General features: G+C 39.8%; 1 protein-coding gene and 1 long non-coding RNA gene across 2 annotated transcripts; one reads left to right on the plus strand and one right to left on the minus strand.

Annotated features, from left to right (window-relative positions):
• Nucleotides 1–6,997: 6,997 nt before the first annotated feature.
• On the plus strand, nt 6,998–12,979 carry LOC145553672 (uncharacterized). Its single transcript, XM_081612507.1, has 3 exons — nt 6,998–7,030; nt 8,415–9,426; nt 12,340–12,979. Exons 1-2 carry the CDS (start codon nt 6,998–7,000, stop codon nt 9,192–9,194), a joined length of 813 nt encoding a protein of 270 aa, XP_081468633.1. The 3' UTR covers nt 9,195–9,426; nt 12,340–12,979.
• Nucleotides 12,980–13,130: 151 nt separating this feature from the next.
• LOC103467416 (uncharacterized) lies at nt 13,131–14,141 on the minus strand. The gene is made up of 2 exons (XR_534070.3): nt 13,780–14,141; nt 13,131–13,717 (listed from the first exon to the last, which is right to left on the minus strand). It is a non-coding gene; the product is annotated as an uncharacterized LOC103467416 (long non-coding RNA).
• Between the last annotated feature and the right edge of the window lie 4,143 nt (nt 14,142–18,284).

An 18,284-nucleotide genomic window follows, 5' to 3' on the forward strand; every position in this document is an offset into this window, starting at 1 on the left:
ATGCTGTTCAAACACAGGCACATGCTGCAGTAGCTTGGCTCAGACGCTGCAGTATGTCGTCTAGAATTAAAAGTGGACTCTTCAGCCTGTAGGGAGGCTGTGCAAACCATAATATCATCTGCCTACTTTCTCAGCCTTACATGCAGTTCTGACTGCATAAGTTCTGACTGCATATTTACATAGGCGCTGCTGTTCAAATGTTAGTTTAAAAATCCCACAGTTGATGTACAATATTCTCAATTAAAACTTCCTTAATCAGCATTAGAGCCTGTAAAAAAAAATAATCTGAAAGTACATATTAGCAGTTATGTACGAATGAAATATTTTATACATGCCACTGTAAAAACTATGAGATAATGTGATTTGCAGTACACGTTCTCCAGCTGTTCACCCTGTGGCCATGCATGGCCGCGCATGGACAAGCCTCTGCAGAGTTATCAGTGGAAAAGCTGCTGACTGAACCCTGCTTAACTCCATATGTGGCTCTGAGTTTAACTCTCGGTTATATAACAATTGAACGGGATGTGACCCGCTAACTGGCAAAAAGCCAGCGGTGAAATCTAGTATTCATTTGCAGCTTATCAATACACAGGCTGAGGGACAGTCTTACTGACGGAAACCTAACAAACCCGTCCAGAGCCGAGTTTTCCAATGAAGTTAATTTCCACAGTTAAGTGCAGCTCGTTTCTTTCGATGGTTTTTGCAGTGAATTCTCAGAAAGCCGTATGGTTTTGGCTTGTTGTTGCAAATGCAGTATTACTAGAATGTGTTATGCTAGATGAATAGTTCAGTAGTTGGAACTTATATTGAATCATGCTAAAAGTGAAACAATTTTAACAAGATTTTTGGGCAAATATTGTTTATGTTTGGATTCACTATAATTTTTGTACTTACTATAAAACAGTCATGGGGCAGTTTCGATATTTTCTTCTACCCAGTAAAACATGTTGGCTTTAACAACTTGACTGGATATTGCTTTCATTTTCTTTTTCCATTTTTTTTTACCAGTAATTACCCATTTACTACTTTTTAAAAAGACTTTTATCTATTTTCAAAGCTAATCATCAGGCCAAACTTCATAATGTTTTTTTTTTGTTTGTTTTTTGCTTTATTTTTCAATTACTACCAATTAGAATCAAAGTAGAAGTGCCAAAGAAGAACACGTAGCACACATCAAAAGTTGATTAGTTGAGTTCAAACACCACTTGCGGTGCCAAAAAATGAGGGAAAATAAGCATTTGAGAATAAAAGAAAAAAAGTTTACATATAGATTAAATCTGACTGTAGACATTATGTTGTCTACCAGGCTCAACTGATGTAAATACCACATGAGCTTTTCTGTATATACATTTAACCTTCCTGCAGTCTGAAGGAATGGGGTCACTTAGACTGAGTTTAACTTCCATTCTCCTCCAGAAACTACAACCAAACAGCAGCCTCAGCAACGCCAGTATACAAAGTCTCTTCTATGTTGAAGAACTCAAAAAACAATCCTGGGGTCATTTGACGCTGAAGGTTGAAAACAGTCTACTTTTCTACCCTACAGCAGAACCTAGCTATGGCACAATGTGAAAGCTTGCTTGTGTATTGATTTTTTAATTATTATTTAGTGTTCTACTATGTAACAATGCTTCAGATGACTGTAATTTGAATTAATAAGCTATCTTATTAAAAAAAGTAAAAACATCGATATAGTTACGTTTCCATGTCAATTAAGGCAAAACTTTCCATAATAATTACATTGAATCGTTTTTTTGTGCCAATTTGACATTTCAACATAAGGGTAAGGCCTTATCTTAGATCTGTTAATTCATTTATTTGTTCAACATTTTTTCAGCAATCAAGCAAAAAACAGAAAATACAACCACCTTATTTTACTACTAAAGATGGCATCACAAAACAGCACAAGTGTTGTTCATTTTAAAGCAGACAATTGTACTTACCGCCCTGGTTTCATTATTTAAGTGCAACTCCTAACTAATCCTAAACTCAGAGCGGCACTAAGTTTATATGTTTTATCTGTTATGCCCCTAGGCCTAGTGAGCTGGGCTGCAGATGTTTGTGTGTCTGCTCTTGTGCTCCTCCTCTGTGCAGGTGTGACTGATTTGCTAATCCACAGCACAGAATATTTAAGGCTGGCTCGTTCTTCCTTCATGGTCACTCTCATCATCTGCTCCGCTTTCTGATGCATGTGGTGCTGCCAGGCCTCATCTCACCTCCTCATTCACATTTGAGTTTGTCTTTGTTTTTGCATCTTAGCATTTCCATATACATACAGCACATCCAAGTATTTGCATTACGCCACTGATAATGACATGCACATTCTATTATAGTTTTTGGTTAATAAATCCTGTTTCTGTTATGATCCTGAGCCAGTCGTAACAAGTCTTATAACAAGTATTATGTTTGGTTTTTTTTATTTGACTTTTGGAGCATTTTGGTGACTGAATTCTAAAATTTACTTGGAGAATATATGTTTTATTTAATATGTAAGTCACATAAACAATTTTTAATGTAAAAGTTAGAATGCACAAACAAATACATATTTTATAGTACAAAACATGAAAGGAACCAAAAACAGCAAATTTTTTTTTGTTTGTTTAAACATTTTAAACAATGACAGAAAGTTAACACTGATTTTATTGTATTGTATTACATTGATTTACTTGCTGTTGAAGTTTTATTTTTGTACATTATGGTTACAAGTCAACATAAATTTGAATGTTTGGAGACTTCATGAAAGTATTACCAGAAGAATGTGAGGAAATATGCTCTGTGCATATGAGTGTTTTACATTTCTAAGCTGTTGTCAGATCGTTTTTGTGGGAGGTGTTCAACCTTTTATTGATGGTAATGTAAAGGGCGTATACCATTATTTTTATTTATTTCTCTTCCTAGTTGTGTTCAGACTCATAAGTCACCATGACTATAATTTCCATGAACGAGATTTAAAAAAACAACAAAGAAAAAAGTAAGCACAAAAGGTTGAATGTTGCAGGTGAGTGAGGCATTGAGAAGAATACTAGCATTAATGCAAGAATAGTTAAAACTTAAGATATGGGAGCATTTGCGCAGATAGACATTGTCTTTGTTCCAGTTGTGATCACTGGCTTTATCACTCTAATGTCAAAAACATCAGTTCTCCCATTTCTGAAAACAGCTGACGCATCCTAATACTTTATAATTCGTGCCATGGAGTTTATGAAAAAGTCTTAATTTTCTTGCATTAGATCCATCCCATACTTTAGTGACGGTTTTAACGTCACTAACATTAGTATTTTGCAAAAGGGCCCATGTCTCATTCTACTCGACGTCTTTTAAGTTCTTCTCCTTCAACACTGTATTTCCTTTTACTTTATTAAAAAAGCCTTTTTTTATTCAATAAAAATTGTGCCCAGAAAACAATAGCCGTGATCACCCATTTTTACCCATCTGATGTTTTTGCTTGTTTTTGGTGGGTGAGGAGATATTCATTGTCTTTGCCTGTATTTAGTTCCACAATGCTCACCCTCACTTCCACAGATTACCATTCAAACAAAAAGTACAAACTTTTTGTAATTTTATAAGTATTGACACACCAATTTGCCATCCATTGTCTATACCTGCTGTTCTCCAACAGCCATTGGGCGAGAGGCGGGGTACACCGTGGACAGGTCCATCACAGGGCAACGCACACAGGACAAACAACCATGCACTTTCACACTCACTCAACAAAGGGCAATTTGGAGAGACCATTAAATCTAACAGTCATGTTTTTGGATTGTGGGAGGAAGCTGTGCACATTCAGATGTGCACAGGGAGAACATGCAAGCTGCATGCAGAAAAGCCCCAGGATGGGATTCAAATCCTGGACCTTCTTGTAGCAAGGCAGCAATGGTACCAACCTAGGCATTGTGCAAACTTCACTGTCCCCCACTTCTCACAGTTCCCTTAAAAGCTTTTTTTTTCCCTTTTTTTTCTGACCACAGTCATAGAGAGTGACAGACTTTAAGGCTTCTAGGTGTCTGCAGATCCAACACCACCATCCATACACAATAGTGCCTTTCTGTTTTAGTTGACTCAAAAGGCTCTTTTTAGTTCAGAAGAGTGTTTTTAAAAATAAAAGCCAGTGGAAAGGCTGGTGGTAATTCGTACATGTTTCAAACATTAAATATTTTTAGGTTATCTGGCTCTAAAATATGATGATAGATGCACTCTAAGGCATTTCAACATCCTTCTTTTTAAATGTGTTTTAATGTACAGTACAATGTGCCTCTATCTGTTGAAGGGTATTTTTTTTTGTTGTTGTGCTTTTAAAGGATAATGTGTTGATCTCAGCCTGAGTTTCATTTGGTTCTCATTTCTTACCATGATGCAATAAATCATGTGATCACATCTGAATAACATTTATGTTACTTTTGCAAAACTGCAAAATAAATGGAAACTCAGATTGAAAGTAACCGTGGTATCCTTTTAAGCAAGTGCTCAGAAATAAAAAAATAATAATATTGTAGAGTGAAGCTTTACATTAGAATAGTATTAGTATTATGATTATATGGAATGGTGAACTCATGTTTCTACATAATTTCAATGCTGTATCATACTACTTTTACTGAGCCTGAAATGTTTTGTATTGCTTTGCATCAGATAGCATTAATCTTATCTGCTTTGTGTAGGTTTATTGCAATGGTCCGCTGCATAGTTTCATGTTTACATGTGTCTTGATATGTGTATGATACAACACAGCTGTTGTAGAAGCAACAAAAAAGAAAAAAAGAAAATGTAAAAGTAATTTTTATTTGTTGTTGGTTGTCAAAAACGATGGGAGATATTGTAGTAATTCACAACATTTATAAATCTCAGAGCACTATTCAAATTTGGACTTCCACTGAAGAATCAATGAAAGCTAATACTGTAATGTTGGGTTTAATAAAGAAGAATCCTAAGCTTGCTTTGTAATTTCCAACCTATGGCTCCTTTCAGATTTTCTGTAAAAAAAACAAAAAAACAATAGAAACCTGACGTGCATTAATTTGCAGTCCCTTCCACCGAGATTGTACAGTTTTGTCACAGTAAACTGCTGTGACAAAACTGTACAATAATGTTGGTTAGATGATCGATTCTGTAAGTACAAATGCATGTCATTGATTCTGCCTGTACAATAAAGTAGTCACAATTGAGATTATACAAATGTTGTGTATTATACAATTTGACCTCACATAAAGTGCCAATATTTCTCGTTTTCTCTGTATTGATGTACGAGATTGCCGAATAAATTCAAACTGTAATTGTGTCAGCTTGGAAAAAAAGGTTGTAACATGTCCTAGGTCAAGCATCTGAAGTTGCTGTGTTCAAATAAACACAAATGGGCAAACAGGACACTCATCGCTGTCAGCAATGTGACCCAATTGAAAAAAATAACACCATCTAACAATGTTTATGGGCATATGCCATCAGCTGTAAGGTTTTTCCTTCTCAGTTGTGTTAGCAATAGTAGTTTAGATTCCCACATTTGAACAAAATCAATATTTAAAAAGCATATATATATATATATATATATATATATATATATATCAATTCAATGAATAGCACAATAACCACCCAAGAAAAAAATATTGTATAAACGGCACCCCCCTCTATTCTGTGCTACAGCTCCTGCCCCACAGCATCCAGTGGATTGTTTCTTTGCAATTAGCACAGTGCCAGCAAACCAAAAGCTTGAATGCACTGTGTAGGGGAGGGTGAGCAGCGCATACATGAGTATGATTGACAGCACTAAGACCTTACTCCTGCCTCTGCTTGGTTGTTTTGACTGGGAGCGGTGCATTTCTGCAGTTAGATGTAGGACAACGGAAAAGACAGTGGAGCTTGATTTTTCCACATATTTTACGTCTCATAATACACTGTCAAGGCATAGTGACAGTTTTAACAAACATGTAACAAAATTATTTTTAAAAAAATTACAGGTTCTTAATAAGCACCTTATAAGTAAATCAATAATGAGAAATACACTAAAAAGTTCCCATCGGGGGCATTTTACTCCTGACTGTTTAGGAGATTTAAGCCTTTAGATCAGTAGTTCTTAACCTGGGTTCGATCGAACCCAGGGATCACGATACATTGCTTAGCTAATCAGAGCTGCGGAGAAGCACTGATTGAAGGAGTTCCACTCTCAGCATGGATTTCAACTTGTGTCTTTAATTACTCCAGCAAAGCTCACCGTTTTTACCATCTCTCAGCTTATGAGAAACAGCAGAGCAACAGGCAGCTCAGAGTCCCCATGCACCATCTACCGGTGAAACACCGTTACTGCACCCATCGTCATTAAACCCCTGTTAAATAAAATATCTTCTTATCATAATCCCATAAACCAAGGGTCCCCAAACTTTTTCCTGTGAGGGCCACATAACTTTTCCCTTCTCCCTTCTCTGGTGGGGGGCCGTAGTCAGTTTGTAACAGAAGAAGTGTTACACATTTATCACCTGCGCTGCCGGAAATTGTTGACGGGGGGGAGGGTTTGAAGGTTGAAACTGTTCGGGCACTTTTGTAGTTCACTTTTGTGGGCACACACCAGTGAGCATCACAAGGTTTGACTGATAGACCGGCCCACCAGGTCATGTAGCAGTTCCATTGGCACTTTGCCCTATGCCTGTTAGGAGATGGAACCCAAATAACAAATAAAAATGGGTAGGGCGGCAAAGCTGAGCAAATCACTGTCAGTTCAGACTTGAGGGAATAATGCATTTAGTGCCCCCAGATTCAATTTTTTTCATAGCGCATGCTCACTATGTGCTATTATTACCCCTAGCAACAGTTGCTATGCTGCTAACAATGATGTCATCAGCATGACTTCAAATGATGTCTGTGTCATGAGGCCCTTCTGAGGTTGACTTTATGATGTCATAGAGTCCATGACATCACCAACTGATCAGTTAATTCTCTGATCAGTTAACACAAATCAGTTAACAAGTCAGTCAACACAAGATTCATTTGGACGTTTTAGCTCGGCTCAATAAAGATGAACAACGAAAGCCCACAGAGGGAAATGGACGTGAGGCCTAAGGTCTCTTTTTGGACAAAAGTGAAAAAAACCTTGTCCAACAAAGTTCATCCTGGTCAAAGGAGCCCAGATTACAGAAAGAGAAACTTTCTCAGTGAACTTCTCTGGGAAGTGATTGAAAAGGCTGCAGATGGACCAACTCTGCATCTTGTCCGACAAATCTTTGAGGAACAACATAGCAAAATTTTGATCTTGCTTTTGAGAAAAATTGGAGATATAAATGTGGACGTACTCTCGGAGGTGTCAGAAGAGCTTAGTGAAAGGATTTTCCAGAGTCTTGCGAGAGATGCATTCCACTTTGCCAGTGGACTGCATTTAATCGCACTAGTTGATCACCCAGAAGGACACCCGGTTATTGTGGAAAATTTCAAAAAGCACCTGGAGAATCCTGTTCCTAAGAAGAAAATGTTAGCATCTACAAATAGTAAGTTCCTAAAGACATTTTTTCCAACTGAGGACTTGTATGCAGATGAAAAGTGCCTGAGTGAGGATTATACTCAGGCAACCATGGACCCTGATCAATTTTTGAGGGACGCAAACAGGATGGGTTTCAGGCGAGGAACTGAAGAAGAAAGGAAAGTTATGGTGCAAAGAATTCTTTGGAGGTTGATTTATGAGTCTAGTTACAGATCTACCTACGGGAATTACAAAAGGAAGCACACCGAACCTGTCCAGAGAAAGCTTGCTCCAAAAATATGGAATGAAGTAAAGGACATTGATTTTGTCTTTTTTGAGAAAATGGAAGAAAGACTCTGCCGAGACATCTTGCAACTTCTCTGGGGCAATGAAGATGCAGTTAGAGAACTGCTCTTCAAAATGATAAAAAGTGACAACCCAATTGTTATTTACAAGGTTGTCCAGTGCTTTAAAAGAACCCTGGCACGACCGCGGAAAATCAATCTCGAAGAAAACTTTCTTCAAAAGGCATGGAGGTGCATCAGACAGGCTGCGTGTTCTGCAGACGCTTCAGATGTAGTAGAGAGGCAAGCACCCACCAAGAGTGGACCAAACGTTGTGTATAGTCCACGCTTACCTGGGTCTCTAGGTTTGGTTTGCTCAGAGGTCGGTACTGACTCGGAGGAGTCAGGGCCGGTCTCTGAGTCAGGACCGGTCTCCAATTCAGGACAGACCTCGGAGACAGGACCTGCCTCCGAGTCAGGACCCGCTTCCGAGTCAGGACCCGCTTCCGAGACAGGACCCGCTTCCGAGTCAGGACCCGCCTCCGAGACAGGACCCGCCTCCGAGTCAGGACCCGCCTTCGAGTCAGGACCAGCCTCCGAGACAGAACCCGCTTCCGAGACAGGACCCGCCTCCGAGTCAGGACCCGCCTTCGAGTCAGGACCAGCCTCCGAGACAGGACCCGCTTCCGAGACAGGACACGCCTCCGAGACAGGACCCGCCTCCGAGACAGGACCCGCTTCCGAGTCGGGACCCGCCTCCGAGACAGGACCCGCCTCCGAGACAGGACCCGCTTCCGAGTCGGGACCCGCCTCCGAGACAGGACCTGCTTCCGAGTCGGGACCTGCCTCCAAGTCGGGACCTGTCTCCGAGACAGAACCTGCCTCCGAGTTGCGACCTGCCTCCAAGACGGGACCTGCCTCCGAGACAGGACCTGCCTCCGACTCCGGACCTGCCTCCGAGACGGGACCTGCCTCCGAGTCGGGACCTGCCTCTGAGACAGGACCTGCCTCCGAGTCAGGACCTGCCTCCGAGTCAGGACCTGCCTCTGAGTTCGGACCTGCCTCCGAGTCCGGACCTGCCTCCAAGACGGGACCTGTCTCCGAGACGGGACCCGCCACTGAGTCGGGATCTGCCTCCGAGTGAGGACCTGACTCTGAGTCAGGCCCTTCCTCCGAGTCAGGACCTTCCTCAGAGACAGGACCTGCCTCCGAGACGGGACCTGCCTCCGAGACGGGACCTGTCTCCGAGACGGGACCTGTCTCCGAGACGGGACCTGCCTCCGAGACAGGACCTGCTTCCGAGTCAGGACCTGCCTCTCAGTCAGGACCTGCCTTCGAGACTGTACCTGCTTCCGAGTCCAAACCTTCCTCCTAGTCGGGACCTGCCTCCGAGATGGGACCTGCCTCTGAGATGGGACCTGCCTCCGAGACGTGACCTGCCTCCGAGACGGGACCTGCCTCCGAGTCTGGACTAATCTGAGTTAGGACCTGCCTCCGAGTCATCATGCCTCATGCCTAACAGTGTTTTCAGGATTTTTTCTCACCAACTGAGTGGCACGTTATCAGAAGTGTCAAAACTGGATGCGTTTCTTCTGCAGAACTTCACAACTTACAGAAGTGGATGATTATGGCCTTAAGATTCCTTACAAGTTTTCCATCTAAGAATACCGGAAACCTTTAGTCATACACTGTTACAGTCAGAGCAAGGTGGGTAGAGCATACCGAAGAGTCTGAATGGGGGGCCAAGGGAACAGTGGCGGTCTGGGGGGCTAGAATATAATTAGAAGGGGTTCAAAGAAGAAGGAGAGAAGGTGGGGGGCTGAAGTATCTTTAGAGGGGTGGGGGGTGGGGGAAGCGAAGAAGGAGGGAGCGAAAGAGAGACATTGAGAGGGTCTAGTGTACCATTAGAAGTGTGAGGGGTTGAAGAGGGTGGTGCCGGTCTAGCGTACTGTTGAGTGATGGGAGGGCCGGACGGACGGCGTATGCAAGAAGGGGGAGGAGGTCTGGCTGTAGAAGGAGGGGGGCGAAGGAAAGACATTAATCTGCGGACTGGGGGTGCTAGAGTATAATTAGATGGGGTTCAAAGAAGAAGGAGAGAAGGTGGGGGCTGACGTATCGTTAGAGGGGTGGGGGGTGGGGGAAGCGAAGAAGGAGGGAGTGAAGGAGAGACATTGTGGGGGGGCTAGTGTACCATTAGAAGTGTGAGGGGTCGAAGAGGGTGGAGCCGGTCTAGAGTACCATTGAGTGCTGGGGGGGCCAGACGGACGGCGTATTGCAAGAAGGGGGAGGAGGTCTGGCTGTAGAAGGAGGGGGGCGAAGGAGAGACATTAATCTGCGGACTGGGGGTGCTAGAGTATAATTAGATGGGGTTCAAAGAAGAAGGAGAGAAGGTGGGGGCTGACGTATCGTTAGAGGGGTGAGGGGTGGGGGAAGCGAAGAAGGAGGGAGTGAAGGAGAGACATTGTGGGGGGGGCTAATGTACCGTTAGAAGTGTGAGGGGTCGAAGAGGGTGGAGCCGGTCTAGTGTACCATTGAGTACTGGGGGGGCCAGACGGACGCCGTATTGCAAGAAGGGGGAGGAGGTCTGGCTGTAGAAGAAGGGGGGCGAAGGAAAGACGTTAATCTCCGATCCCCCTATAAATGCTATTTTATTTATACAATTAGGGCTATTATAAACAAATTTTTTAGTAATCGAGTAATCTATCGATTATTTTTACGATAAATTACTCTATCGTAAGAATAATCGTATAAAAAAAATTGACAAAATAAAGTATTTAATAAATCTGGCAGAAAATTACCAGGCCATTTCCCTGTTTTTTATGGAAAAATTTGAAATAAAATACTGTTAAATTACGAGAAACTTCTGACGGAAATTCTGTAAAAAAAAAAAAACTGAAAATATCCTGGCAGAGAGTTACCAGGACATTTTCTGTATTTTTTTTTTCAGAATTTCCATCAAAATATTTTCCATAATTTAACAGTTTTTATTATGTCAAATTTACCAATATTTTGTTAACTCAAAACTGAAATTCTCTGTCTTTTTACTCTGTCTTTTGTGACCTATTCACAAACTTTTCTTTAAAACACCTTTGGCATTTCCAAATACTTTTGTCTTCCAAACCATTGAAGTCTGTATTCTATACCATATATTAATTATAGTGTAAAATATATTAAAGTTAATGTATTTAATATATTCTTAACATAATTTTGAAACAAAACTAAATTTTAAGTGCACAGGAATTGTAGTTGTAGAACACAAAACACTTAGTTTGAAAGTAGCTCATGCAAAGTGATGTAAAAATAAAACCATTCTGCTATCAAATTGCAGACTTTATTTTGCAATAAATTGACCATAAATTGACATGTCATCTAGTCTTTATAACTAGCCTTTGTTATTATATATTAAGAACTAAACATGTTCTTGAGCTTGCTAATGTTTATTTTCTGTACATCACAACTAATTTATTGCATTTTACTATACAAATTTCCAACGTATAAATTAAATGTAAAGCAGTCTTGACTCTAGCCTTTGAAGTCAAATAAACAATTTTGTTCAGTAACATTAAGACAGTGGATGTCTTAATGTTTTATTTGCTATAAAGTAATTTATTTTATCTTACTTTGGGGAATGAATTAATCATTTTACAAATTCTTTCTCGACCTAATATATTGCATTGAGAACATTATTTCCTTCAAGTGACACGGGTGTTTTTTTTTTTTTTTTTAAAGAATTGTTTTGGATTTTTTTACATCGCGATCAGCCATAGGTTCCCATCACTAAATAAGGACATTGCTCCACAGAAATCAGCATCTGCTACATGCATTTTAGGAGTGCTGGTCTGTGTCAGTCATTTTTAGAACTGTCTCATACCCACCACAGTGACAATAGCTTAGGGCACATAGCTCTCAATTTCCCTGAGCGCTGCTGCTGGGGAAAAATAAACACTTTATGTGCGGTAGTTTAAATTGTTTACATCTTCCTTTTTAGTCTTTGGAAAAAAAAAACACTTAAGCCATTCATGCTCTTTGGTTTTTGTGCTACCTGAACACTGAGAGCAGTTGTTGCTATCGCTTGTAAGAGATGCTTAGAATTGTCCCTCAAGTCAGCAGAAGTTGTGTTTGCTCTTCCACATTTCCTGTGGAATATGACAATTAGCTTCTGTGTGGATCTCCAGTCCTTGTTCTCTTTACAACAATTTGTATTCATTTGCATGCACTGTCACAGAAAATTCATTGGTTCTGAAGTGAACAGAACTGCTTTTTCTTTTCTGAGAAACTTCACATCAATCTTATAAAACTATTTTTCTGAAGTTGTCACTTTTAAAATGTAGCCATCCAGGGAGACAAAATGCATGGAAGCAGAACTTGTTCCATCAATACATTTGAATCCTCTGGGTTGAATCTAGAATCAAATTGATTCTTATTATTTGCAGTCAACACTGCATATACTGTATACAAATTAAAAATGAAGTTGTGTGAGCTGAACTTGAAAATACAAAGTTTTTAAATGGTGATGCACCAAGGCAGGAAAAGTTTATTTGTAAAGCGCCATTCATAAACAGGGTAATTCAAAGTATTTTCATGAGAACCGTTTTTGGTATTTTTCTTTCTTCTTCACAGGAAATAAAATATCTGATCCTGGTTAACAGCTGTTTACTCCACACTTGAGGGCATTTTGATTCACATTATGTTCACTTAATTGGAAATGGATGGTGGATCACGACTTTGATCCATCATCCCTGGCTAGACTTCTCCCAGAAGAGATACTTTCCTCTTCTTATTACAGCTTGTAATATTTTTAAGGCAAGTATACAGTTATCTTATATTTAATCTGGATAATTTTACTTTCCTTCTGTAAAGAAATGTTTTGTTTGTTAATATTCAAGAATTGTTGTGGGTCCACTGCTCCTCTGGGACATCGTATCCACCAGACAATGAAGGATCTGACATTTTCCAGTAATTGACCAAATGAATTTACTGGCAGTCCCTTGTGCCACTGGCTGCAACAGCAACCAACCAGATGATTAACTATCAAACATTTATACAGTATGCTTGGGAGCTGGAGATAGTTTTCACCAAATGAAGGTAAGTGACAACTTCAGGCTCAGAAATGATTCTGCAGAAAATACAAGTGGACTGTTTGGAAATAAAATGGCTTCTGACTATATTTTAGCACTATATTTTAATTAGGTGAGAAGAGGGGATGAATACCAATGTATATCACACTTTTTTTGTATATATATATATTTTTATTATTATTAAACATATATGTGTGGCGGGAGCAGTGTGTTAAAAAGTGGAAACTTAAATTCAAAAGCACTATTTTAGCAAAGATAAAATTGGTTGCAATGACTACTAAAAAGTTACCTTTAAGGCACACAGACCCGCTACAGATGAGGCTTGAGACAATCTCACAATTCAACAATTTTATTTATTCCACAATTGGTTAATCAAAAAATACTAATCTAAAATCACTCACACCTTAAAAGTCAGTTATGGCTCAACTCAGAGACGGGAGTGAAATTCGGGGTAGTGTCCTAAAAGAAAAGAAACACAGCAAACGAAACAAAGCAAAACAAAAGAAAATCGTGCACCAAACCAGAAGTAGTACCACCACCCAGAAAGTCCACCACCAACACCACGAGCTGGCCGTTCCTGTTAAAATAGAAGAAACATTCAAATTACAAATACAATTATACAGTTCAGTCCACAACAACTCAAGCAGCAATAGTCCGAATTAAAAGTCTGTCTTGGGAGGAACCGATCCGCTGTAGCAGACGCCACTCAAAGCGGCACTAGAAGGCTTAGTCCGAGCTGGTCCCCAATCAGCCCAAATCAGCCACACTGGACGAGTGATAGGAGCCGCTTTACGCAGATCCGGACGGCGGGCATGAAGCCAGCAAACAGGACGACAGGTAGGCAGCCGACAGATTATCCAGGTGACAGGTGGACAACCAGAACAGCAGGCAAACAGCCGGCCCAGGACAAACAGCAGCGGCTATCAAAAATAAATGTTAGAAATGGAATCTAAAAGCATGCAAACTCCAGCACTTCACTTACCACCGAGCTCTTTATGTAGTGCCTCTAACAGGAAGGAGGAGACATGGAGCTTGTACAGGCGGCCAAAGGTACAATTGATCGCCGATCAGAGTGTCGTTAAGCGCATTGTTTGAGCGCACGCATTAAGTTGCAGCTGTTATACAGAAAATGTAAATGAATCACAAGTAATAAGCTTGCTTAAGAGAGATGAAGCCTGCCTTACCCAGCGTGCAGCACCAACAAACGCAGAGGTCTGAACCGGAAGGAAAACAACGTCATGTCAACCAGGTGAGGGAGGGCCCTTTATATACAGGCAGCCAGCGAGCGCCACAACCAATTAGATTCAGGCACTTGTGTGGTGCGTTCAAAGCCTACAGGGCATACTGCCATATATACTAAAATGCACTATACTGCCAATAGTATCTACTCACATTTAAATTGTTATGCCAGTCTTTCACAAGGAAATAGTGAAATGTCCTTGCTACCAACTATTCTGCACTGAATTCTGCTATTAGTGTATATTTAAAAGAAAGTGATTTCATGTGGCCTTCAGAATGGTTAAAACCACATTGTAACAAAGTAACAAATCCAAGCCTAATATCACACAGTGTGCTATGCAAAGTGTTGGATACAGTGATTTATTTGACTACTGCGCTGCAGAAGAGTGGAGATGTTTACTCTAGAGTGACAGATCATGTCTCTCTATGTGACAATCCATTTGTGGGGTTGGCAGTTGCCAGGAGCTTAGAGCCTGCATGATTATGTAGGTTGTAACGTTTGGTTCAGAGGAGATTAAAGTGTTGGGCTGTTTAATTCAGGAAGACCCCTGAATTAAATTCATAATGCTTCAGCAATAGTGTTTCTCCAATGCAGTTTAGACAATCTGATTCTCCAAGCTTTATAGGAACACTTCCAACATGATCCGGAAAGAGTGGACTCACTGTGTATCAGTGCTCAAAGCAGGGTTGTATCTAATAAGTGGGCATACTGTGCAATAGGCATTTGCAAATGTCCCTTGAGTTTAGAAGTTTCTTACAGTAAGTTACTTCCATCATCATAGTGCTAAAACAACTTTCTATTTAATTTATGCAGAACTTAAAAAGCCTCTTGAATTTGGTGTGTTGCAAAAAGACCTGTGAAATATCAGTCCAATCACAAAGAACAAGGAAGTCTACCAATGTGCTCATTAATCAAATCCCTGCAGTGCTTAGTGTCAACCCAGCCTGTATGGAAACTTGGCTGAAGTAGAGCTGAACAGATTGTGCCATCTAAACCAGATGACTCAAGATTGAACTGTGCTGCAATTTGTAATGGAAAATGCTCTTGAACATAAAGACACAAGGTTATTAAAATAATTTGTGGATCTGTTCACGGCAGGTACTTAACTCACTCATGCTTCTCCTAAGAAGCATCGTGAGCATTTGATTTGGGGGAAGATTGTGAAATGAAGGATTTCCTGTAGCTGAGATGAGTCCTGACCCACAGGACAAAAAGGGAACTGATATTGTTTCATTAGGACATAACAGATTTAAAGCTAAATCTGCACAGCTGTCACTGTCCAATCCACCCACAGCATTCAACAGGCTCAAATCCATCTTTTAGAATGCTTAGTAAATATCATGCACTATATTTAGCAACATAAAATAAAAACACCTGAAAGTTTGTTCAGACAGAAGTTGTGAGAGGATTTCTGGTTTAATTTGTGGATTTTCTCTGTTTCTGACCATACGATTTGTAATTTGTTTTCCAAGTCACTTATCAACCAGAGACACAGCCACATGTTTCAGAGCATAAAATTCAGTCTGTGTTCTTATCTCTGGTTTACACTGGCATATATTTAAACAAGCGGTAGACATGCATTAATTTAAATAAATCTGTGTTAAAATAAATTCATAAAATCAAATGACACATAAAAACACACGCACTCTCAATACTGCAATACATTGCTGTAATTTTTGCCATGTGATTAGTGTTAAACAATGTTAAGCTGACTAATTTCCACAGTCAGTAGCTTCCTCTGATTTAGCATCAAACCGTGTTTGTTAGAAGTCTACAGCGATATGATGTATGTAACATCTACTACCTTTATAACAGCATATGTCTAAAAAGGAACACATTGGTAATACTGAAGACAACAAACAGAAAAGCAAAAAAGTAACACAAAATTTTAAAAAAAGGTAACAATTCTAAAATGATCAATTCCAAAAGCAGTGCAAAATCCACTGAATATGTCCATGATCCAAGAAAGAAGCGTCACAGCTTTACATTGAAATCATTTATTATGTTGTACTGAATGAAGACTTTTATAAGAAAAAAGTATACATGTATTATTCATCAAAAAGATGAAGGAAAAAGCAGAAGAAACAGTAGGCGGTAAATGCTGTGATCCTCTGTATGTGCCACACTACTGTTAAGCCAGTCGACCTTTACGCTGCAGCCTTCTTGTTCATTAAGCAATCAATGTACCTGTTACAGCAAATTAGATCCTTTCTGTATCAGTGAGCAGATTTATAATAAATCACCTCCCATCTCTTGGATTATCTCCATTTTGTCTTGTCCGGGGAGAGTTGTGCACTCGCAAAAAGGAGGCAAACATGTAAACATCACATCCTACAAGTGACAGTGTAATGAGATATGAGCACCACAAACTAAATTCCAATTACTTTCAGTGTGTTGACGAGGCATTACAGAAGAGGCACTCACATGAGACCTATCAAAGTAGAAACGGGATGTTTTGACTGACTCTGCAACATTGTAAAGTCTCTTTACAGCACATTTCCCTAGAAGCAGCAAATCATGTGTATTAGTAATTAATTGTATTGTTCTGGTGACTAATTCAATCCTCTTTTCATTAAAATTGAGTTAAACCCCCATCAAAATGTATCAAGATCAATCTTTGGAGATAAGTTGTGTTTATCCTGTATTTGTGTGTATTGCTTGCGCCAGTGCGCAGATTCACTACGTTATCTATTGTTTTCTGTTGTTCAATAATGCCACACCTCAACACATAAGTATTCATAAAATAACTGATGAGAGACTGAGAGCTGTTTGGTTGTTATTACCTGATATTCAGGTGATGCTCCGACTGGGTAATTTTCAATAAAATGGACTTTGTTAAGAATTGCCTACTTATTCATAGCCAAACCAAACCTATTGTTGTCAAACAGGTTTATGGAGGCTTTTACCCATTTATTCATCAATATAAATCAAAAATGCAGTTTTGCAAACCTATTCACTACAACCAAGTTTTCTTACAACCTTTTTTTCTTTAAAAAAAAATCATTGTCTCTTTTTTTTCTACGGGCAAAAAGAGCCATCAAGCTCTCTTTTTCCATCCCCTATTTTAGCTGTGCCATCATGACCTTTAACATTTAACTTGCGAACTGAGGCATGTCGAGTCTGATATATTGGTCTTAGGTGCGGATTCTCTCAGCATTTTACATTCTGACCTCTGAGTGAACCTGCAGACCTGTCCACTGCTGGGCAGATTGGTACATGCCCTGACTGTTTTCTGCTCCTGGTTGTTTAGAAATGACCTCATAACCCCTTCTCACATTGATTTTGTTGTTAAAAATGTATTAGTTTTATTGCAAATGCCATCCCTTTTCTTTTGACACTCTGTAAACACAAACATGGCAGCTGATGATGATGACCAGCTAATCTTGCCGTTACCTAGTTGTTACTCTTGACCACACACTGTTAGATTCTTAATAGTTTAAGTACAAAATGAAGTACTTTCATATTTATGAACAATTATCATAGTTTTTTGAAAGATGAATTCATCAATAGAAGCAGTGATTGCACCATGTTTTGTCCACTTTGTCTCTGAACAGCAACTCGGACCAGTTTCCCTCCAAAGCAACAGTAGTTGCCAAGCGTCATAACTCATAGACTGTTTAAAATCTATACCTTTTGTACACTGAAATCCATTAGTTTGAGCCATAGGGCTGTAAAGGGCTTCTGTGTAGGAGATCCAACTGTGCTGGCTTAGAAAAGAAAGAAAAGTACATACATTTGCGATAGACTTTCTCTAAACAGAACTCACTGTTGTGCTAAAGCTGTGAAAAATGCCACTAAAGGAAATCTCCTCTGTATGTGAGAGGGATAATGACTATAAGCGCCGTCATTATGAATTACTGCAGAGTAAGAGCAGTATGGTGCATGAAAAAGAAGTAGGAGTTCAGCTTTGCTAGTTTTACAAGTAAATAGCTTTTTTGGCCCGACACATAAGAAATAATTGACCAGCAAAAATGGTTAGTTCTTGTCTGACAGCAAAAATCCCTTTAGCAGACACAACTGGGATCAACACCCGACATAATACCTGGTTAGTTTAAATGGCACAAATAATGATTTTTACTGCTAAACAAGTTTGTTATTTTTTTATTATGCTTGTTTATCTTTTCCTACCCCCCTACATTCCAGATTCCCTTTTTTGTTGTTCCAACCACAGGAATTTTCCAAGCATTTTATGTGACAGGCCAACATAAAGCAGTCTACAATTGTGAAGTGAGGAAAAGTATGCACAG

Source organism: Poecilia reticulata, chromosome 1 (assembly GCF_904066995.2).
Source record: "Poecilia reticulata chromosome 1, P_reticulata-male-v2, whole genome shotgun sequence".
NCBI classification, from domain to species: domain Eukaryota; kingdom Metazoa; phylum Chordata; class Actinopteri; order Cyprinodontiformes; family Poeciliidae; genus Poecilia; species Poecilia reticulata.